A 24516-nucleotide genomic window follows, 5' to 3' on the forward strand; every position below is an offset into this window, starting at 1 on the left:
GTTACACAGGTCTCACAATACTCCAGATGAAAGAGATCAATGTCTGCCTCTCTTGACAAGAGGAACAAGGCTTTTGCATTATTGACAAGATTGGTCACTGTGAGTATGTAAATGAGATGGCTCAGTCAGAGTAGGTAGGGTCTTTTCTACATGTTGCCTGCACTAGTTTTTTGTTGAACTCACACTGGCCAGGCAGGGAAAGGAGCATTGCCTTTTGCTTTGTCTGCCTGCCTGGTTCTTTTCAGCATGGTCTCTGTTTACTTGCTTTTTTGGGGTGTGTGTGAGAGGGGTGCATGTTGAAAACAAAGGAATTGATGTTAATAATTTGGATATTTTAAAAGTCTATATATTGAAGTCCTTTCCTAGACAGACTGAAACTTTACAAGAACAAATGCTAGCAAAATAAGTGAATGGGTCACAATTTTTAGAAAAGCATTTAATCACAAAATCTAAATTTGGTAGCAAGAGCTTTTGTTTCTGCTTGTGCACATCTTTCCTTACCCTGTGAAAACTTGTTATGTCATATTTTGATGGGGATCTTCCCAGGGAAAATAAAAACTAGAAAAAATCCACCTAAGCACTGTGCTTATTTTGTTGTCTAGTACTTGTTCACATTCGTATTCACTGCTTAGGGGACTAAAAACACATCAGACTAACTAACAGATGTCAGAGCCATTTTGATTGGATTTAACTAACTGTGCAATAGATTTACTTAATGTGACTCTGTATGTCTTGAGGTGAAGCTTTCACAGTATGTTTCTTGTTTGGATTGTCCTGGACACTTAAATGTTAAGTCAGCATCTCCTGTCATTCATGGAGTTACCTTCATATGGTGAAACAACTGGGTCTTAAGAAGAGAAATTGTCATAATTTAATTTTAACCTGCCTTTTTTTTTCCCACTCAGATTCACTTACATGTTTTAATGGAGGTGAGTGTGTTTACAGAGGTCTGTGCAACTGCAGTAGATTTAATGCGACGGGACCGAGATGCCAGACAGGTATGTAAAGAGAGAAAACTAACTGGGTTTCTGGGATTGTTCTTGGGTTCCCTCAGCTGCAAGGACAACTACACCCTGCCTAAAGATTCCTTCATACTCTGGTGTTTTTCCCTCCCTTTCTTTTATGTGATATTTCACAGCATGCCACGTACTCTGCTGCATCTCAACTACAGTTTGAATCAAAAAAAAACAGTGCTATGTCTCAAATGACTCTCCTTCTGTTAGTGTATAACACAGGTGCTGAAAGAGACCATATATGCAGAACATGGGGGCAATATAATTTTGAAACTTTTGATGGACTCTATTATTATTTTCCTGGGAAATCTACATATGCCCTTGTGAGACATACTGAATTAGATGAACAGAGCTTTTCCATACAGGTAGGGAACTCTGCTTCTACAATCCTTGTTGTTGAACATGAACATAATGTACTAATTTTAAGTGATTAAAAATAACTTGAGATGATAATATAGGGTTGTAGAATGTAACCTAGAAGTAATTCCAGTATGTGGGCTACCAGTTACTATAGCACAAAATATAAACAGCTGGAAGAAAACTGATGTGTGTACTTTCAAAGCCTGCTTTGTTCACACAAAACTCAGAAAACACTTTAAGACCACCAACTGCTGTGAAAACACCACTTGGGTTTTTTTATGCAAGAGTGGGACAAAACTACTTGTTCACATGCTGAGTGCAGGATTGAGGGTATTAGTTGAGTAACATGTGGATTACAAAGAATCTGTTTAAAACCTTGACTTTAACACTGGTCATTTTATTTGACAGGTGAATAATGATCCTGAATGCCATTCTTCTCCTTATTCCTGCAAACGGTCCATTAGTTTATTCTTTTCTGGAGATGAACAGATAAAGATAAGCAGTGAAGTCACCTATAAAGGATTTGGGTAATTGCAGTCATGTTTCTGATGATGTTGCTATACTGGAATTAATGTCATGGTGCCATTTCCATAAGAGAGATGTGAATGTATTTGTTGATAGCTTAAAAAAGTAGCCAGAACTCATCTGTAATAAATACTCCCCATCTACAGAGCAGTGTCTGAGGAAGTTGATACCTCACTTAGTGCTATGTAGTATTAAGAAATAAAACCATTGACATTCATCCTTTGATTTTTGCTGTTTGCAACTTCATCTTTTTTGGTGGAGTTACTGAATATTTACATCAGGGATTTGTATGAGGAACTCATTAGGTTAACAAGTAATTTAATAGTTATGTTTTCTAATGTAAAGTTATTTTTTATTCTTTGTAATTTCAGAGTACAATTACCTTATGTTATTGGAAACGTACATATCCAGAAACTAGCTGGGTACTTCCTAATCAGGCACCAGTATGCCTTTACTCTGGCTTGGGATGGTACATCTGCAGTGTATATCAAAATGGCACCAGAGTACCTGGGCAAAACACGTGGACTATGTGGAAATAATAATGCTGTTCTGCAGGATGATCTTGAAACTAGTTATGGTGAGTATTTAAAGTACTTTCCATTGTGTAATATGGTTTGTTTTTTTCAAGTGAAATAAATGTTGCTTTGTTTAGTTTTTAATTGCAATGCTAATTGAAGATGGGCAACTTTTGAAATGGAAAATATGATGTGGAAATACTTCTGGTAGATGATAGTGTGAGGGAAGAGGACCAGTTTCAATACAGATGGGGCTCTGGGGAGGAACATCTTTAACAGGCTGTTTTACTCAATTACCTACGATGGTATTTATACTTCAGTTTCCTGGGACCTGAAAGATAAAATCTATTTTAAATGTTCACTGCCTTCTTAGGAATTTTCTAGCCTGTGGAAGTTTGAGATATTGCTATTGGAAATAAATCAATAATTAGTAAATCAAATCAATGGAAACTGCCAAATCCTGTTTGATCTGGCATTTCATTTAACTGACACTTTCAGAAATGCCCAGTGATCCTTTAACACCAACTTCAGACACTTCTTGGCTTTCAGTTAATGCTGAGTGAAAACCTCTATAAAATTTTCCAAAATAATCACCTAAAGCCCAAACCAAACAAACAAAGAACTCCACCAAAAACTGCAAAACTAAACCAACAAAAAAGCCCCAAGAAAAACCAGGGGAAAAAATCAGACCCCTTGAAATGTATCTCAAGTTAGGTGATAAAAATTTGTGGAAATCATTGCTTTGGGCTGCTTAACTGCCTGCCCCTCCCCTTTAACATTAGGATATTTCTGTAGAGTACTACTTCAATGCTCAGAGTAGGTGTGGTAGGTTTCCTTTGCTGTTTGTCCATGCTACTCAGTTTCAGAGAACACCAGCCCTGCACTGCTAACAGTTATTACCCCTACTGAATACTTTGCTCACTAGATCTAATTGCTTATATTAATATCAAGATCAATAGCTCATTGCCTTAGAGAATTTTCTCTATTCTCTCACCTTTCTCGGTGTGTCTTAGTATCAAAAACTGTGATTGTAGCAGAAGTCACTACACTGCATACTGGCTTTATCCAGTTAGCTTGGGGAGCAATAGTAATGAAGATATGGCAAGATATGCATTCATGGGTAACCCAAGCAGAAAACAATGTTGCCACTTGTCCATGATGGATAATCCTAATAACAATGGATTAGCTAATTTAACACTAGCATGGACATTTATATTTACACAAAAGAGCCACACCCTTACTTGGCCAATGCAGACAATCATTTCATACCCTTGCAGTGACCCAGGAATACTTCATCTTTCTTGGTTTTTTTTTGCTCTCTATTGGGAGTTTTATATAAAGTAAGAGCGTAGACCTGTCTATGTATGTATAGTTTATTAAGGCTTTTCTTTCCTTTCTTCAATTGATGGACTGCAGCAGGCACAGTCCTCCTCCCTTGAAGCCCTGCCTTGCCAAATTGCCTGAGTAAGCTGCTTTCTGCCATTCTAAAGCCCTCTTTTGTAGTTCCTTTTAAAAGTATTTTTTGCTTCTTGGAAGTACCAGGTCATTTTCAGTCTAACAGCAGATTCATTTAGTTGTAGGAAGGGTTTGGTGCTCTCACCTTAATGTGTTTTGATTATTGTTTCCCTGGGAAATCCTATAGAAATGCAATTGTTCTTCCAAGTCCCTGTGTGACTCTGTGTGTGTCTTGTTTAGGAAAACTGACAGACGATGTAACAGAATTCGTAGAGAGTTGGCAAGAAAATCCTCCACAAGGAACACCCAATTGGGATAAATCTCTTCTCAATGACCCCCCCTGCCTGACACAAAGCCATGAATCTCTACAGGTTTGAATCAACACAAAAGGAATATTATAATAGTTGGTGATTCTAATGAGAGCAAGAATTTGACTTCATACTTTGAAGGAGGCTGGAAATATTCACAGCTCTTTGGACAGATTAATTAAAATGGTTGCTGCAGCAGATCTTCCCTTGTCCCCTCATTCCTCTCTCCCTTCCTTCCCTCCCCCCTTCTGTATTTAATTTTTGATCTTTTCAAATATTGTATTGTCTGCATAGCAGCCAGTGGAGTTGAGTATGGAGCTAAATGAGTGCAAAGGTACAAAGTAGGGGTGCGTTCCAGAACCAATTCCCATTCCTTTCATGAGGAAGGATAGAGAGAAGCAGGGGGGCAAAAACAGAATGAGGGCTCTGTTAATTTGCCAGTGTTTAAAAAGATAAGTTATTATTACTTTTGTCCATAACATTGAAGCAGTTTTTACTTTTAAGTAATATTTTTAGATGTAACGCTTAAATTAAGTGCTTTGAAACTAAATCTGATGCTAGGCCTGACGTATTTCTATTGCTTTTTCCTATGGAATTTAAATAAAATGAAGACTCTTTGCAAGTCATCTTGTCTAAGCTGCAAAATGGTCTGTGCCTTTCTTGAGGAAGGGATATATTTTACTACCATGGGTATGACCTTGTATAAAAGACTCAGTGTAAGGATACTCTGGCATGGAGAGCAATATGTTGCTAGACACTGCTTCTAGCTGGTGAGAGGAAATTGATTCCTAATCACAGATATGTCTGTTCTGATTTGTCATAGTATTCTGTTCTGCTTATATCTATCTTTGAAAACCTTCTCTTCACAACAGTTGTCTCTCTCATTTCAGAGGGCATACGCTCTGTGTAATATCCTGTTACATCCCCCGTTTAAACAATGTCATGATTATGTGAGTCCTCTTTCTTTTATGGCAAGCTGCACGAACGATCTTTGCATGTAAGTGAATGTTTTTGGGTAATTCCAAAGCTATTATAAAAGACATTGTCCTTCATCATGAGAATGTATTTTAAATGCTAACGGAACTAATTCATGTCTTTCTTTTCCCCCTGCACATTATTTTTTATCTAATATTGTTTTATTATCTTACTTTTCTTGCTTGTTCTAGTTTTACTGCTGTGGAATACTGTGGAGTTGTTCTTGTTTTCTTTGGTATAAGGATGACCAAAGTCAGGCCCAGATGTTTTTCTAGTTTTTTAGTGTATCTTCCTTGAATATGACATCTGGTTTGATTCTGAATATGCAGTGTCCTTAGTATTGGTATAGTGCTACTGTAATGAAATGGAATATTGAGTCAGTCATTTTGGCATTTGCAAATCATATGGTAATATTCATAGTATGTTAAGGATGTTAAGGAGTTGGAATGGACCTTAGAGATCATCTAGTCCCAGCCACTGCCCTGGGCAGGGACACCTCCCACTAGACCAGTTTGCTCAAGGCTTCATCCAGCCTGGCTTTGAACACTGCCAGGGTTGGGGCAGACACAGCCTCTTTGGGCAACCTGTGCCAGTGTCTCACCACCCTCACATTAAAAAACTTCTTACTAATATCTAATCTAAATTTCTCTCCTTCAATTTATACCCATTACTTCTTGTCCTATCACTGCAGTTCCTAGCAAAGACTCCCTCTCCAGCTTCCTTGTAGGCTCCCTTCAGGTACTGGAAGGTTGCTATGAGACCACCAAGCAACTTTCTCTTCTTCTCTTCTCTCAATCTCTAAAAAGAGGAATTTGATTACTATTTGAACTTATACTAGCAGTTTACAGCCTGCTATGCTTCTTGTCCAAGCAGTCTTGACTAGTTAAATTAACAGGCAGGGCAGAAGAATATTTCCATTCCCTGTGCCGTGATGACTCAGTGATGGAATTCTTACACTTTGTTGTGAGTATTCTGCAGGATGATATTCCTTTTGTAAAAATCTAGACTTATTCAAGTCTGTTTATACTGCTGTATCTTTGGCTTTCATGCATTTATTCAGGAACTGAATGTCAGGTCTCAGTTATATTGATATTTATATTAATGACCGGTTTTCAAGTGTGGCAGAATGTTTTATCCATGTAAGACCTTTAACCTAGCCCAGCAGCACAGTACTTTAGACCAATATTAAAGTACATTCAAAAAATGTGGTTGTAAACAATGCAGGTGCATTCATGAGGTTATGATTGTATGTTTGAAGGGGTAAAAAATATGTCCATTTTTATTTGTGTAAGGTCAGCAGTTGATAATGCAACTTGGTGTCGAGCACTGACTGAATATGCCAGAGCATGTGCCCAAGCAGGAAAGCCACTTCATGGATGGCGTGTGCACTTCAAGCAATGTGGTATGGCAATACTTCTGTGCTTGGAAATGCTGCTTAGGAGTTCTATTTTGAAAAGGCTGCTCTTCACACTTTTACTACTTTGTCCTTCCTCCTATTTTGAACTTGTATAGTTCTCAGTGAAAGCATAACTGTGGACTCACTTCAAAGCTACATAAATGTGATGTAAAGCCTTTTTCATATGTGTAATTTGTACTGAATGTATTAAAAGCACTAAGCTTATTAGAATGTGTTTTAAGAGCCTTCTTACTAAATCAGACAATCTTTAAGATAATTGACCATTTTAATTTTCATAGAGCTACTCTTTCAACTATTGTCAAAGTCTTCATGGCTTTCTAATGTATAAAATGTGTGTCATGAGCGTTAAGAATTAATTCAAATTACACTTGCATAAATCTTCTTAAAAATTACTAAAAATAAGTTTGAAGAGGTCATCTGATTTGTTCACCTGTCTGGACCACAGAACCAAAACTGCTTTGGCATTCATGACAGAAAATTTCTCCTGTGGTTCCAAAAATGTTTGTTAATGGATGATCTGATGACTTCTGATGATGGCCTGAGTATCTAAATAGCTCTGCTGTGAGAAAGTTTGAGTCTCCCTTAATGTAGTTGAAGATTATTCCTTCTTAATGCACCTTTAATATGAATATATAAAAATACATATCAATTATCTCTGTGGGTTAGAAAAGCCATCGTTCTAAACATTCTTCTAGACAACAAATACTCAATCGACTTGCCAAAAAGTAAATGCCTTAAAGAAACATGTGCAATCTATTTAAGCCCAGAGGCATTACCACAATTCCTTTTTATTTCTCTACTTGTTTCTATTTTTAAGTCATTACCTGTCCTGAACCCTTGACCTTCAATGAATGCATCAACTGTTGCCCTGTTTCATGTCATCAACAATCACAGTGCATTGACAGTGAGCTTTCCTGCATTGATGGATGCTACTGTCCAGATGGTAAGTTTTGCTTCTTAAGTGCATATTATTCAATTCCATATAACTTTCAGATTGTTTTTGCCCAAGGTTACATCCCTACATGACCTGACTAGATTTAAGCATTCACAGGAGATCTTTATCAATGGAGAGCCAACCGAGTGTGGATGACTGACTAGAGCCTTTTCCTCTCTCTAACTAGTAGGAACAGGTTTCAGTACAGATCCATGTTATATCTGTAGAGCTCCACAATTTGAGTGAAAAATGAGGTTAGCTCTATAATTACAGGGCACATATCCTCCTACTTCCGGTGGCTGCTGCTTGCTTTTTGAGGGGGTGATTCCTTTGGTGGGTTGTTTCATTTTTTTGTGTTTTCTTTCTCCTGAATACTGTCTGCAACGATACGATGCGTAGAAGAGCTCAAAAACAGGACATAAGTAAAATTAACATGGCCAGAAACAGGTTTTGTACTGCGATTCTTACACCGTTGTATGGTTCTGACAAGTGAGGTATCTACCAATGTAGTCTACAGCAAAACTTCACCCTTTTTAAGAAAATACACATCGATTTCCAGTTTTCCCTTGTTGCTGCCTTCATTTGGGTGCATAATTCCCACTAAAAGAGGACAGAGGTAGTTATGTCATGGATCTTTCAGTCCTGCCTCTTATACGTACCCCAATGATTTATAAGTATCTTTGTATGACGTATTTGTCACATATTTTACTTTTTATGGATTAGTAAACCCTTTTAGCTTCTGGCTCTCTAATAATAAAACATTTAGAAAAACCCAAACAAACACAACAAAACCCCACAAAAAATGTACTAAAGCAGAAAACTATTTAAATTAAATATGGACCAAAGAGAAACTTAAAACACAGAGGCAAAGATTTGTAAATGTGTTGAAAAACAAGTAAAGGTACTCAAAACAGCATGGCTTGGTGTTAGTGCATTTGGTTTTGGGGTTTTTGTGTGTTTGTGAATTCTTCTCACTTGCTCCCATAGTATTAGATATTTGTTATTCATACTATGTTTAGTGTACCTCAAGAAATTAAGTGACTTGGTCCATGTGATATGATTTCTTTAATTCAAGTGTGCAATTGTTTTGTGAAAATGACTACCAAGTAGTCTAGAGTTTTGTTATCATACATACATGACCATTTATGTTGTTCCAGAGTATACTTGCTAGTGTTGTCAGCCATGTGTATGGATATCTCACTTTTTCTTGTTATTTTATTTCTTCTAGGCTTAATTTATGAAAATGAATTGTGTGTCAAGCCTATGGACTGTCCCTGTGACTACCATGGAAGTTCCTTTGAAAGGGGTTCAGTGGTTTATGAGGAATGTAATAACTGGTGTGTAATTTTTCTTTTTATACTGTGAACTTAATCTTTTCATGATCACGAGAGACAACTTCTTCTTGGCCTATTTCAGTTAGAAACAGAATAAAGTGGTCTACAGACAAAAACTGTGCCATATATCTTTGCAGTTAAGAAAAAGATAAGCTATAAAACTATTAATAGGGGAGAAGAGCAGATGACAGATATTGCAGAGAATACTGTAACATTTAGTACTCTTGCACCTCAAACTCTGCCTCAAAGAAAAAGGAATCTAGAATTCAAAATCTTACCAGGAGAACTACTTTATTTTGTGTCTTGGTTGTATTGTCTCACTTGGATATCAAGAGCCTAAAATATAAATGTGACACTAAGCTGTTTTGAGAATACCTAAGTGAATTTTATACATTGGACAGAAAAATTTGTAGGAAGAGAAAATGTCTTTTATTGAATCACCTGAATTGAAGAAAACGGATGAGCTTGCGGATGTGCTGCTTTTTTTTTTCTCACAACAGTTCTACTTTTATAAGATTCAAATTGCTTGTGTTTATTCTTTTCAGTTTTATTAATCTTCAACTTTTGTAATGGTTATTTAGGTACTAAAAAAAAGGAAATAAAAATATTATTAAGTGCATGGGGTGAAAGTTCACCTGATCATGTCCTTCTGACAAGTTCTTGCCCAGCTTCCATTGACTGTGATAACTCTATTGTACCCTTTTGTAAGACTCAAGACAGTTGATGCTCGCTTCATAGAGAAGGAATTCAAGATCAACTGAGGGACAGCCATATATAATCCATAAAATAAAAGTATGAAACCTTTTTGTTTTGATTTCAGCACTTGCATTGGAGGAAAGTGGATCTGTACAAATCTTACGTGTCCGGGTATGTCCAAGTCTTGAATATTTAACTGTTTGATAACTGAACAGGTAAAATATTACTGTTAGATCCTAATCTGATTTTTCACTGCACAATTTTAATTTTATTTCTTTCTGCATATAAATGACACATAAAGTAGATTAAATATGAAAGTGGTCTAAATAGCAGGCATCTGCCTTTCAGCTTAGTGCAGTAATGCGTGTCCCTATACATCACCACAATGTCTCTGGTAGATGACACTACCAGGCCATTCATATCATTCAATCAAATTTTCCTCTGCAATCTTCACTTGATAGAATTGTGGCAAGTTTACTTGTTTTCACTCAGTACTTCTGGCTTATCAGTTAACTGTGGCAGTGCTTAATGTTTCTGAAAATCTGTTTTTAAGAGCCACAAATCCAATACCCATAATGTAAAGATAGCACATATTGCCTCATTCCGGGGGAAGAGCTGTTTAGGTATCCTGGCCTGGCATCAGGCAGGAACTCCACAACAAATGCAAGGATAAGGTTCAGATCCTAACGATGTTTCTAGTGCCTGGTTGTAACAGGAATACAATTTTATAAATGATAGCATCTATCAGAGCGTATGAACTCTACAGCAGTAACAACTGTTGAGAGTACACTGTCTTTTCTACATACTTAAATGCATTATTTATTGTATTTGTCAGCTGAATGCTCAGTTTCAGGAGACACTCATTTCATGACGTTTGATGGGCGCAAATACACTTTCCAAGCTACCTGTCAATATATTCTGGCAAAGAGCCGAACGTCTGGAGCATTTACCGTATCCTTGCAAAATGCTCCTTGTGGACAGGTAAGGCTTACATCTTTCTGGAAGTCTATTATTTGGGGAGGAAAAGTATGGGGGGGAAAACAAGTTAACTGCAACTGAATATAATAATCAGTAACACCAACTTTCCATAGTGATGAAATGGGTGAACAGCAGCAGTGTAAAGGAAGTCTGTACATAAATTCTCATGTTTGCTTGTGATAAATAGAAGGATTATGCTAGTAGTCTGATTGCATATTCACCGAGGCTGTTGAATAGTGTATGGGGGCTCATGCAGCACACACTGGGTGATGACTTCTTTTCTTGAGCTTTCTGAGTACATCTTTGAGTTTGCAGCCAGCACAAAGTAAGTCTACTGCTTATTACTGCTTGAAGGAAGAATGACTTTTTTTTGTGCCTTGAATATATATTTCTCTTTCATCTTTGTACTTGCAGCTTGAAATTTACTTTTACTTACCTTGATATGAAAACTCTTCTATTGGTTTTTTTGGGCAGCGCTCTCAGATTTGGTTATATAAACACATCTGTGTTACTGATGTTAAATTGGTTAAAGTTGTTTTCAACCAAACATGCATATGCACATACACAGATGATACTAATAGTGCTACTAAAGGTGCTACTAGGAGTAGCTCCTACTTTGTTTGTGAGTTTCTAGTACTGTACACAGAAGTTGCCAAATGTTTAGCCTGCCTTACATCCAAGACTCATTCTCTTTCCTTTGTTGTGCATGTGGATTTCTGAGTATATATTGTAATCTATGTGTGAGGTATGGAACTCTGTTAAGATTTTTGACTACAGTGTTTCATTCTTAGTATAGTCTTGGTAGAGCTTACAATATTGCGGAAGTTGAGTTAGAAGAGATCTTAAACATACACAGGTGGTATGAGAAGTGTAGTTGACTGACTGAGTTGAGCTGTTTGCTGAAATTTGGCTTTTCTCACTGACTTTGAGTTCTACATATGCATGAAAGGTCAGAATTGAGCCCTTAGAATTTGTATTAGGGTTGTGATGGTACTTTGGATGCCTACTTACTAAGCTGCTGAGTCGCTGTAGGAGCAAGACTTTGTATTTTGGCCAGATTCATGTTCAATCTCCAGTGGTCTTTTGTAATGACTTTTACCTAGGAAAAACTGTACAGAAATTTGAAGTGTACAGAGTATTAAGTATGACTCTCCTTGCTGTATTTCTAGACCATGTAAGGTATGTTAGGCCCATGTTGTTACATAATTTGCATGAAATCAGATTTAGTGCCATTGCTTTGTATTTCTGAGGAGGTAACTACTTACACTTCATAAAATTAGTTTTCTGTTGTGTCCTAAATAAATGTGTGATTCTATGAGTCTTTTTACATGATGCATTCCCTCTTCTCTGCAGCTTGTGCTGTTCATGAGCTTGAGATTTCCTTGGGAAGAAAAATGGTCATATAAGATGTCATGCTGCACTTTCTAAAGATATATTTCAGTAGTGGTTTTTTATGTCTGCACTAAAACCTTCTTCTCTGTAGGACAGAAAAGATCCTTAAGCGGAAGGGAGATATATTAAAGTGGCATGGATAAGTTTATTATAATAGAAATTGTTTATTTGCAATCCATGTAAGAGATGGGAGACTGAGTGCAGAGAGTCTCCTCATCTCAGTGACAAAAGTTGAAAGGTAAGAAAAATAGCTTAACTAGATAGAGATCAGATATTTTAGAGACCAAATCTAGATATTTTACAACTAGATGATCCACAAGTAAATGTCTCTTCTATGGTTCCTAAGAGAAGGATGTCAGGACACCAGGTGAGGTATGTGACAGGGCTTGGAACTTACCACTGAAAAAGTGGATTCCTGGGTTGTGAATACAACTCCTTTATGATTCTAAAAGCCTCTAGCTCTTTGAGGTAGAAGAGTTACAGTAGGGGCTGTGAAATGATACCTTGGAAAGGACATGCACATTAAAATAACCTTCTAGGCTTTAACATGTGTGCCTCATTCTTTAGGTTGGGAAGAATCTAGTGATCCTGTCAGTATTTCCTGTTTATAGAAAGATTGAGACTGTTTTGAGGTACAACACACTTGATCATTAAAATTCCCCAACTGAAGTATGTGTTTGACTTGGCTTGTTTTGATTTTAATAGGTTTATCTGGCTTCAGTTGGTACTAACCTTGAGTTGTTGAGGAGTTGACTATGTATCATCTAAAAGGGAAAAAAATAGCTGTGAAACAAAACATAAACATAGGGATTCAACATAGACATAAATCTGTCAGTCAGCATCATATTCTCAGAAATTTGTGAAGTCTGAGAAGCTTGAGAAAGGTGGTTGCATAATGAAGCTGTACTATATTGATGAAGAAAAGCAAAGGACACCCCAGAGAATTGCTCTAGGCAGTTTTCTTATGGAATGACAGTTGAGGCATAATAGACTTCTTGGAGAAGCCCACAGCAAGGTACCCTTCAGCCTGACCTGTTGAAAAGCCATCAATGGACAATAGAGGTCTGAAGCAAGTATCTGCTGTGGTAATGTACAGGATAGGTATGTGTCTCATTCCTTTGTGTTACAGAACACATCTCCTGTGCAAAACAGACAGTATAATAATTTTTTTTAGTAGTTCTGGTTACTTTTTGTTGGGGAAAGTGGTAATCAAGTTCGTTGGTTTTCTGCAGTACAGGTGAGACTGCAAAGTGGCTTGCAGTAACTCTTGTGTTTTTCTTTACCCTGACTTCCAGACTTTACTTAATGTGTGTCTGTGTCCAAGTGCTTTGTAGGTGAAAAAACAGATTTTTTTCACTTTTACTGCATACTGGGCTTCATACTTCACAAAGCCTTTAGCAAAAGTAGCCTGATCAGCCTGTAATAGGTATAGACTTTTACAGAGATTGGAGTGAAGCATTCTGGATGTTAACAGCCAGGTGGGTGATCAGAGGATTATGTGGTATGTGCCAGGGCTATGTGCTGCTAACTTAATTATCAGTGTACAAGAGATAAGAGGGTAGTGAGAACAGTTTGTGTAGTATAACGCAAGAAAATGTGGCTTCAGTGTGGCTATTCAATTCTCTAATTATCAACTAGCTGGTACCACTTGGCAGAAGAGCTGCTTTTCAGTTCCCTAGGCACCGTCCATTATCTTTTTTCCCATTTATAAAAATTAATGAATTGAAATGGAAGCTGAAAGATTTGTAATGTGGAATCTCATATTTCTTGATGGTTTGAGGTTTTATATGCTTCTTTAAAAAAAACCCAAACCCTTATCACTCCCATCTCATTCAAGCAGATTAAAAAATGTGGAAAGTAAATACCTGGGGAGATTTTAGCTCTCTGAATCACAAAGAATCCAGTCATCTGGAGCCTTAGAGCTGGTGACATAAACAGTCAACAGGCAACAAGTTATTTCAAAACGATGTGAAATTTTGTTTAAGCATTTCTTGGAAGGAGGATCAGTCAAGTGATCAGCACAGCTTAACCTTATCTGAGTTTCAGGTGACAACCTCACTGGCTTTGTAGTTTGTGTGATGAGAAGGCATTCTGAATATAGAATTTTTTAAAGTGTCTAGTGAGAGAAATGGCCATTTCTGTGAAAACACCTGCTGAAATCTGGCAGGGGCAGTGCTATGAAAGAAACAGTTCATTGAAACAGAGAACAATTGTCAGGCAGAATGTCTCCTTCAGTTTCAGCATGAAAGAATAATAAAGCTTTTGTCAATATTATGTAGCAATGTATATACTATGGAGGGTTGTTTTCTTGGCTTTGGTCTTTTATGCATGCCACCTGCCATTCTTTTATTTTCAGCTTCTTAAAACACCAACAATATTGCCAATTTTTAGCCATTGTTGCTGAATGAAATGCACAGCAACCTAATTTCTTAATGAAGAGACAAGACAAAAAGATAAGCTACAAGGCCATGCTTTCACAAGGCAGATGTTTGTCTTTGTCAGTCCAGGAGAGCTGGTTGAGCTGGTGAAATCTCTCTAGTTATTTTTATAATTTGCTATTTTCAAGTTTCATTTTATCATTTCAGCTGTTGATGAAAGATCACTGTTGTACTATTATTTAGAGACAGGGAAATTCAGCATGTAGTTTTTAATCTTTACACACCACTACGTGTACTTAGGTGTCCATGGCACTTGAAGAACTGACATGATTTGCTCTGTGCTAGTTCAGCATCTGTCAAAGCCACATGGTAGTGTTCAGAGATCCTTGCTGCTCTAGTCATTGTTTTCAACAAGTAAGGCAGCATTTGTCCTGCATGAGACAAGTCCCAGTGAAAGAGTTGAATAAAAGTGTAAATCTTTGAACTGATGATACTAATGTCTTTGCACTGTGAATGGTGCTAGTCACAGTATAATTTTGCTGTTTGTGCAGATGACCAAAGGTCATCTTTAGATCTTGTTCAGTGTCTCTTTCAGCACTGAAGATGCATAAAATTTTACTATTTTATCATTAGTTTTCTCTTCACTGAAGGCAGTGGGGCCAAACAGTGTAGCCTCTCACACCTCTGTGTCTATGCTGGGTGTTTCTGGACTGCAGCTCAATGCTCAATCCAATCAGTGCTAAATTTTCTGCAGTGAGGCCTAGACTGCTCTTTGACCAATTGATTTCAGACATGTCTGTATATGTTCTGGGATATAAGACTGTTTTGTATTTGTGCTGAAAATGGCATTGATAATACAGAGACGTTTTTGCTATGACATTGAGACATTGAAGGGTCATAATTGCGATTAGAGTAAAATGAATAAATAGTATGACAAAAGTGACTGGACCCAATTTTTGTCATTGTTCTTGAATACCTTTTAAATGTTTACCAGCTCTTTCAGCGAAGGAAGCTGAACAGAAGAATCAGCAGTTGGGTGCTTCCCCCTTTAGTCTGTAGATGGCAGGGAATGGACAGTCTCCTAACTTTATCCAGCCACACCAAGCCAGTGTAAATAAGCTGATGCCTCAGAAGCTATAGTAAGGAGATCTGAGTATAGCAGGAGTGGCAGAAACCCAATTTCTTCCTAGAGCAAGGAGAAAGTAGAATGTGGGTGGGGATTATGATGTCTTTCAGCATGTAGCAAGGTCAATTACAGAATGCTGACATGGTAAAGTTCAAGTCATCTCTTGATCTACCTCTGTGCCTGCTTCTCTGTAATATAACATCTTTCTTTTTAACAGATCAAGTAGTGATCAAATACATTCTGTTCAGAAAAATCTGTTCATTTGCTGTGATTAATAAATATGCTTTAACAAGCATTCTTTCCATGTTGGCATTGAAAGCCAAAGTACTTGTAGTTATTCTGGTAGGTGGAAGGCCTGTCCTGGAGACTGATTGGAACTGACTAGTGTAAATCACCTATCTGACTTGTTTCCATGCTATTTTGTGAAGGTGTATTTGTTACGGTGACACTTTGCAAGCATGTTGTAATATTCATTAGCCCTCAGACATGTTGCTTTCCTCCTGTGTGATATGGTGGCTAGTCAAAGATAACTACAGTAACAAAACATACAGTTAAATAATTTGTGACTTCACTGAGGTACCAATCAGTTTCACTACTTGATTGAATGGATAAAAAACCCTCAGCCTAACAAATGTAGAACAGGTATACAATAGGTGACTTTTGCTTTGACGAAAGCAGTTAACTTGAATTCAGCTCTTAATCTTTCAGCTGCTCTGAAATTTCCTTCTGTGTGGCATGTAGCTTCTTTGTGTTGTGGAACCTGAGCACATGAGTCTCAATGCTTAGTTTTTTAGAATTTCAGTTAATTAACTCCTTTTGGTGCCATTGACAATTAAGTTCCACTGAGGAGGGTGAGCATAGAAAGGTAGGTAGGTTGACCTAGGATCCTTTTTGGAGTATGTGTCATCCAGACAGCAATGCAGTATTCCTTTACAAGTTTTGTCTATGAGATTTGGACTTTAGAGAAGTGAAATACAAATAAGAATAAGCAATGGTGGCTGTAATAAACAAGTCAGGCTAATTGGATGCTGTGATATTGTGTGCTGTCATGATGCCACCTTTCTTTCATCAATATTCATCCAGGGAGCTTATGAACATACTCCACAACTCCTCTCAGAACTACTGAGCTTAAATGCTGTTTTAAATAATGATTCACAAGATGCTTCTGTCTTTCATTGTTGCTTGCCTTCAAAAGCATTTATATCTTAAATATGCTTTAAAAGAAACTGGGTATGTCCAAACACTTCAAATACAAATATGGATTTTGGTGCACTGCTCTATAGATGATGTAGTCTTGTTTATGAGCATTAACTCAGCCTCAGTGGGTCTTTAATCAGGAGGTTTCATGAAATGTGGATGTCTTGATACTAAGTTATGTAAGAATTTTTTAAATTTCTCTTTCCAAAACTCACTTTTGGGCTGTATTGCATAACAGATTAGTGTTATTGTTAGACATACACTGGGAGTAATTTAAATTACTGTTTTCTTACTTAGCTGTAATGCTGTATGTTTTACAAGTTCACTCTGCTAAGAAGCAAGGTACAGCTTAACGTTTTCAATCCCCACTTGCACTGTACTGTTTTCTTGCTTAGCTGTAACGCTGTATGTTTTACAAGTGCACTCTGCTAAGAAGCAAGGTACAACTTAACGTTTTCAATCCCCACTTGCACTCTTATTTAACATTCATCCTGTTTAAGTGTTTTGTTTCATGAATTTCTTTTTTTCTCTTGTAGAACCAGGATGGATCATGTATCCAATCAGTCAGCCTTATTCTTAAGCAGGACCCCAAGAGGCAAGTGACTCTGACTCATTCAGGAGATGTTTTGATATATGACCAGTACAAAATTAACCTGCCTTATGCAGATGGTAAGGAATAATATATAAGCCTATAACTCTTATCAACACTAAAGCAGTATTTTAATGACATGTGTGCATGTTGTGATACTGTCAATATTGCTAACATACTAAAGTTAAATGGCATATTTTAGTATCAATATTGTTAATTTCTTATGAAATGTTTCACAAATTAACTGCTGTAATTTTTACACTGGTGGTAGGAGTTGTTCAGTAGTTGTATTGGCTAGTGTCTCTCATGTTAAGATTGTTTGTTCTGACAGTCCAAATGCCATCCCTCAAATCTGTAAGGTTGGTTAGTTCTTGTCTGATGGGAAAATCTTGTCTCTGATTTCTTGAACTGAGTAACTTCTTTTCCCTTCTTTGTAAGCAACTTGACTAAATGTAAGTGGAAGGAGTCCTCTTGCCTCATACAGATAAGATGTAGATTTTCAGACGAAAAAATAGATTGTTGCTTTTTCTTTTTGCTGAGTTTTTAAGTCTTTTTGCTTTGAGTTTTTAAATCTCTCCCTCTCAAAGGTATTTGGTATTCTATATATGAATATGTCACCGTGTTCTGTGAGATTTCATGTTAGCTTTAATGAGAGCAAATCATTAGTACATTTGTTGCCTGAAAGTTGTTGGCTCTTCAGGAATTTCACTAAAAGGCTTTGATCCAGGAGCATGTTCCTGGTGTTAGGACTAGTTTGTCTACAAGAAATGGTCTGCAATGTTTGCATCTTTAAATTGATTTCCTTTTAGCTTACCTTTACAGATATCCCAGTGAACTCTGGATGCATTTTTGAAGTATGGTGACTCTCACAAGTTTCTTGTTTTCTTCTTTGAAGGTTGAATCGGTGTAACCTTTCATGAGAAATCAATGAAAACTTACATAAAAGTGATATAAATAAACCCCAGTGAAATGACAAGAAAAAATACAAAATGCAAACAGATTTCCTTTGCCTTTCAACTATCTCTGTTTTTACTCACCAGAGCTATTTGAAATACGGAAACTTTCCTCTGTATTTCTTCAAGTAAAGACACACATTGGATTACAGATCCTGTATGACAGAGAAGGACTGAGGCTTTACCTTCAAGTGGATGGACGGTGGAAAGATGATACTGCAGGCCTTTGTGGAACCTTCAATGGAAATACAGAGGATGATTTTTTGTATGAATAGCTGCAAGATTTCTATTTGGCAGTATATGAATATCTACAGTTAGAGTGGTAGATCAAGTGTGTACTGAAGCTGAATGGATAGATACCCAGAATTAATTTATTTTGAAGTTTTGTGTTATGAGATAAACAGTAGGTGTTAGTTTGCTCACAGAAAATTTGTAACTTCAACTCTAGGATATCAAGCCAGGTTTTGCTTCAAATATTTTAATATAAAACTACAGTGAAATATATATTACTCATAAGTGCTATTTTATCTGAAAGATGCTGTCCAAAATATGGATTGGCTTATATAAGGGATTTTCTGCCTCTCTGAAAGCCTCTATCTCTTTCCAGCTTCCATTTTCTGCTGCAAAGTCTAATCTGTTGTCTCTGACAGAGCCTCCATTGTTCAGTGCCTGCAGGCCAACAACAGGAACTGGCTGTTGCCTGAGCTTTGCAGTGAAAGGTGCAGTGAAAGGTGCAGTGAAAGAGCTGCCTGAGCACTATAGTTAAGATTGCTGTTTGCCTCTCTGAAAGCCTCTATCTCTTTCCAGCTTCCATTTTCTGCTGCAAAGTCTAATCTGTTGTCTCTGACAGAGCCTCCATTGTTCAGTGCCTGCAGGCCAACAACAGGAACTGGCTGTTGCCTGAGCTTTGCAGTGAAAGGTGCAGTGAAAGGTGCAGTGAAAGAGCTGCCTGAGCACTATAGTTAAGATTGCTGTTTGTGCAGCTTCTTTCGTTGTGTTGCAGGGAAAGGTGCAGTGAAAGAGCTGCCCGAGCACTATAGTTAAGATTGCTGTTTGTGCAGCTTCCTTACAGCATATTTCCTACAGATACTACAGAACAAATTGGCTTCAGGTGATTAGAGCAGCCTAATGGAACTAGGAGAACAAGAATTTAGAGCATGACAGGATATTTTGTTTACTAAGGGAAAAAATAAATGAGTAGAACTTCTTTGTGTCAAAATAGCTGGAATTTTTAAAATCAAAGCCAATTGAAAAATGGAAAAACTTTCCCTAATGGGTCCCATTTAAACACATACACACAAATATTCTAGTGGAATTTGGAACAATTTCTGTCATAAAGATTGCCAGAAGATTGTTTCTAACAAGTCTAGGAGACATATAGCCAGGATCTCAATGAAGAGATATTGATGTAAAACTACTTAAAGTACATCTTTGACAAGTTTTGTAGTATATTTTTGGTGAGTCCTTTGATATGTTCTCACATAAATGAGAAGTTCTTCAATAGTTGATATGTGTGGGGAAAAAAAAAAGCCCTTAAACTCAGGAACTTATGAATTGTGCTGAGACATGACACAGATTATAGTGTACACATCTTGATATGTACACAAAAAGATTGATCCACACCAGATTTGGGAGACTTGCTAGAGACAGTGGTGTCTTTTGCAACACTTCCACTCCCAGCTACTTTACCAGCAGTGTACTACTGGTTGAATGCCTAATGCAACCTTTTCCCTAGAGTGTAACGCTTCCACTCCCAGCTTCTTTACCAGCAGTGATACTACTGGTTGAATGCTTAATGCAACCTTTTCCCTAGAGTGTAACAGACCATACTGGAATGCACAGTTTTGATTACTCTCCCTGTACACTATTATTGTGCCTTGGTTATTTTGATCACAGTCTTTATTGTGCAGGTTCTTTTGCCCCTCTAATTACCTGGACCTCATGGATATCCATTCAATTGGTTTTGCAGTTATATTTCTGGATGCTTGGATTTCTTTTCCTTGCTCTTTCTTGCAGGGATTAAAGAGCCTGGGAAGTCTTGAGGTCATAAACTGAGGCAGAGGAGATTCAGATCAGATATTGGGGAAAAATGTTTTCCCTGTTAGGGTATTTAGGTACTGGAATAGGTTGCCCAGGGAGGTGGTGGAGTCACCATCCCTGGAAGTGTTTAAGAGGCGTCAGGATCTGGTGCTGGAGGATCTGGTTTAGAGTTTCCAGCAGAGTGGCAGGTTAATCATTGGATTCAATGATCTTCTAGGTTTCCACCAACCTTGATGATTCCATGATTCTAAGTCAGCTACCCAGCAACAGACAAGAAAATATAGGTAGAAAAAATGTACCAGATATCAGTGAAAAAGCCAAAGTATGAATGTGTGCAGAGTTTCAGGAATGTGTGCAGACCTTTAGGACAGTGGTGCTCACTCTTGCTCTCTTTTAAAAAAAAAAAAAAAGAAAGTGAAACTTAGTCTGTTTTAATGGCTCTAGAGCACATCTTCCCTTTTATTTCTGGGCCTTTGCCTGTAAAGAAAAAGAAGAATTCTGAAACTTAAGCTTACAGTGCTTTATGGGAGAGTGCACGAGAACATGGAACAGTGAAAGGGGAGCTTGAATCAGGGGGGTGGTAGAACTGAGACCATTCTGTAAATTCACTGTGTCTTTTCTGACTGACTTCTGTTTTGTAAAAGATCTCCAGTTGGAGTAACTGAAAGCACTCCAGAGCTGTTCGGAAACACATGGAAAACGTCATCGGCATGCATTCATGTGCATGATAGTTCACAAATGGATCCATGTGATATTCATCTGCAGGCAGGTGGGCAGTGAAGGCCAGTGTTATTGACAAATGCATTTCTACTTAGTACATCTGTGCCCATTTAACTAGTTGGATCAGGTAATGTAATTAACCCATCCTAGCCACTAAAACAATTAGTACTTACAGGTAGCACTTGCTGAGTTCAATCCCCAAGAGATCATATTGTATATTGTTTAAGGATTTTGTGATACTTGCAGAGGCACTTGAAATACCTCCTTTTTATTTCTGGTTTGCAGATACATTGTGTTGAGTTAGACATGCATTAAAGGTTGGTAGTATGTCTAATATTGGTGATGCTGCTAGTTAAGATGAAGACACAAACCTATGGCGGTGTTCATTTTTGAAAATAGTGAAAAAAATTAAATGCTTGATTCAGTTTTCTGTTATGAAGGAGAATGATGAAGATATGAAAGATGCTTAGGCACTGATAACCTTTAGATTCAGCTGAAAGGGCCCAGTTAGGGAAATATGCTAGTGGCTGATGCCATGAGGACAGAGGTGATCACTAAGTCAATCTCTAATAATGATGAACTTTGTAGATCAACAGTTACAACTATTTCACAGTTTCTGCCCCTTCTTTTGGACTCTAGACACTTGTAAAGACATAGAGGTAAAATAATAAGGTTTTGCCTGTAATTTCAGCACTGCCAGGGAATCATCACATCTCCTGTTACAGCATCATCTGTCTTTTGAGTATTTATACCATGTGCAGTACTAAGAACCTGCATTCTTGGTAATGGTTTTGGATGTGAATGTGAAAAAAGTGGCCTGTACTGGAAGTCAGAAATTCTGGAAAACTGAGGTTTTGGATGTGAATGTGAAAAAAAGTGGCCTGCACTGGAAGTCAGAAATTCTGGAAAACTGATTTTGAAGTCCTAGTTTATACATGACATGTTTTTTGGTGGGAATTGTATATCTTTCTGAACATGCTAATATAGCATATTATTTCTTTTAACCACAACTTTTTAATGCATTAAGAATTATGACATTCAAATGAGTGCTGTGTTTGGAGCTGCTTACACAGCTATTTGACACTGCTCTTCTCCTGTGCAACAAGCTAGCAGCTCTGGTTGTTGCAGCCTTATGCAACTGAAACAATGGGTAACAAATTATTCTTTAAAATACTGGCCTATTGAAGTAGCTATTGGGGCTGACTTAAATTAAAGACGTGTAATGTGTGTTTATGAAAGGCATTGGGTAGTGTGTAGCATCTGTTGCCTAATCCACCCCCATGAATCAGTTCAGAGATAGGAGACTGACTGTAGGGACTGTGCATGTTGTAAAATTTTCTGAATACCTTAAAATCACACCAAGAACAGGCTCAAAACTATGAGCAGCTAACCCTTTTTGTCCTTCCATGTAGTTGTATAGATATCAAAGATAAAAAAGATATACATGGCAGTAGCCTAGTCAGTTGCATTGTATAGAACATTTTATTCAAAGTCTTTTTAAACTCTCTCACTGAAATAGTGTTCAATCTGTTATTTGTGTAGCCTCTTATGCAGCGGAAGCTTGTAGCATCCTTACGAAAGATCTTTTTGCTCCATGCTACCCCTATTTGAGTCCTGTTCCCTATTTTGAGCAGTGCAGAAGAGACACTTGCAAATGTGGGCAGACTTGTTTTTGCTCTGCTCTGGCCCATTATGCTCATCATTGCCGAAGATTTGGAGTTGTAATAGATTTCAGAGGAGCGGTCACAGAATGTGGTGAGTTTTCTTTCACTTCTAGTCTTACACAGTTGATGTTTGAGGACTTTAGAATGACAATCAGAAAATGAAATTAACACAATCTTTTAAATGAGAAGAGGGTTCATTTTCACATGACCTTTAGCACACAGGAGAAGGCTCTTTCTTGTCAAGACAGAATTGGTACCAGTGTTTGTAGAGGATCGCTAATTTATGATTAACTTTCTTTAGTTCTTTGACTCATGAAACATTGCAAAGATCGTTTTAAGCAGTTGTAGGGCTTCAGATGTGTACAGAATTAAAAACATGTCTATATCTCTTATATGGCATTGCATATCTCATACCTTGTAGATATTATTCCTGAGCTGCATAAATAGATTGGTTCTTTTCCTTGTAGATGCAAGAAGTATCTAATTCTTTAAATGAATGAGATGGAAAGTGATGGTAATACATCTAGCAGTTTTAGTTGGATTGCTGTCAACTTCTGCTGTTTGACAATATCTGTTATTCTCTTACTGTCAGTGACACTGAAATATACAGGGTGCTGAAGTGTTGATAATTGTTATTGTTGATATTTAGTTTAAAACGAATAGAAGATTTTAAAATGTCTATGGATAGCCAAAGGTAACATCTGTTATCTGCTCTATAAAGCCTCACAAGGAGAGGGGTGGGATAATATGAAATCTTTAGTTTATAATAATGTTTAATGATGCAAAAGATATTGATAGGACATTATCAGTATGAGCCAACAGTGTGCACAGGTGGCCAAGAAGGCCAATGACATCTTGGCCTGGGACAAGAACAGTGTGGCAGCAGGACTAGGGATCATCCCCTGTACTCAGCACTGGTGAGGTCACACCTTGAGTACTATAGTTCAGTTTTGGGCCTCTCACTTTAAAAAGAAAAGGCACTTTAAAAAGGACATTGAGGTGCTGGAGCGTGTCCAGAAAAGGGCAATGAAGCTCAGAAAAGGCCTAGAACACATGAGGAAGGGCTGAGGGAGTTGGGTTAATTTAGCCTTGGGAAGATGCTCAGGGGTGACCTCTTGCTCTCTCCAGCTACCTGACAGGGGGTTGTAGGGAGGTGGGGGATGGTCTCTCCTGCCATGGCTGCAGGGAGAGGACTAGAGGGAATGGCCATAAATTGAGACAGGGGAGAGTCAGATTAGATGCTAGGAAAAATGTTTTCCCTGTTAGGGTGTTCAGGCACTGGAATAGATTGCCCAGGGAGGTGGTGGAGTCACCATCCCTGGAAGTGTTTAAGAGACATCTGGATCTGACACTGGAGGATATGGTTTAGGGCTTACAGCAGTGACAGGTTAATGGTTGGACTCAATCATCCTGGAGGTCTCCTACAAACTTGATGATTCTGTGAGATGCAGTGCCTTCACATATAATTTTTTTTTTTAAATTTTACACTTGGAAACCCTATAAAACAACCTGAATCTGCACCCTTGACATTTCAGTAGGTTTGGCTCAATTAACAAGGCTGAAAATCTCTTCTAAGTAACATCCAAGAATTTAATATCTAGTAGTTGACATCACATCAGGTATTTATCTATATTGTAATGCATGATAAAGAGGATTTTTATCAAGTTGGTCCAGCTTAAGTAGCTCAAGCTGGAGTATCTGTATGTATATCTGAAAAGACTGACTTGCTTGCATTTGTTATGTCATGAATGACTGTGTCCACTATGACTGAATGAGTGTTTCAAACCATTTGATTTTATTTTAATTTTCTAGAAGCAAGTATGCTTTTCCTGTAATATATTCAAAAAGTGATGCTTGGAGAGCTTAAACTCTGTCAATCTTTTAGTATTTCAAGAACTTCAGATTTATTTTTTTTAGTAGAGATTTATAGGAGACATATATATAGAT

General features: G+C 37.6%; 1 protein-coding gene across 1 annotated transcript; it reads left to right on the forward strand.

Moving 5' to 3' along the window:
• Positions 1-905: 905 nt before the first annotated feature.
• Positions 906-18486, forward strand: LOC103808651 (otogelin-like; the record flags this gene model as incomplete). The annotated part of the gene is made up of 9 exons (XM_009081451.1): positions 906-998; positions 1782-1900; positions 2270-2475; positions 7386-7511; positions 8731-8839; positions 9657-9703; positions 10368-10513; positions 17140-17272; positions 18233-18486. Coding segments are annotated over 9 exons (1167 nt in total), but the record flags the coding sequence as incomplete, so codon positions are not given.
• Between the last annotated feature and the right edge of the window lie 6030 nt (positions 18487-24516).

This window comes from Acanthisitta chloris, unplaced genomic scaffold, assembly GCF_000695815.1.
Source record: "Acanthisitta chloris isolate BGI_N310 unplaced genomic scaffold, ASM69581v1 scaffold1569, whole genome shotgun sequence".
NCBI lineage: Eukaryota > Metazoa > Chordata > Aves > Passeriformes > Acanthisittidae > Acanthisitta > Acanthisitta chloris.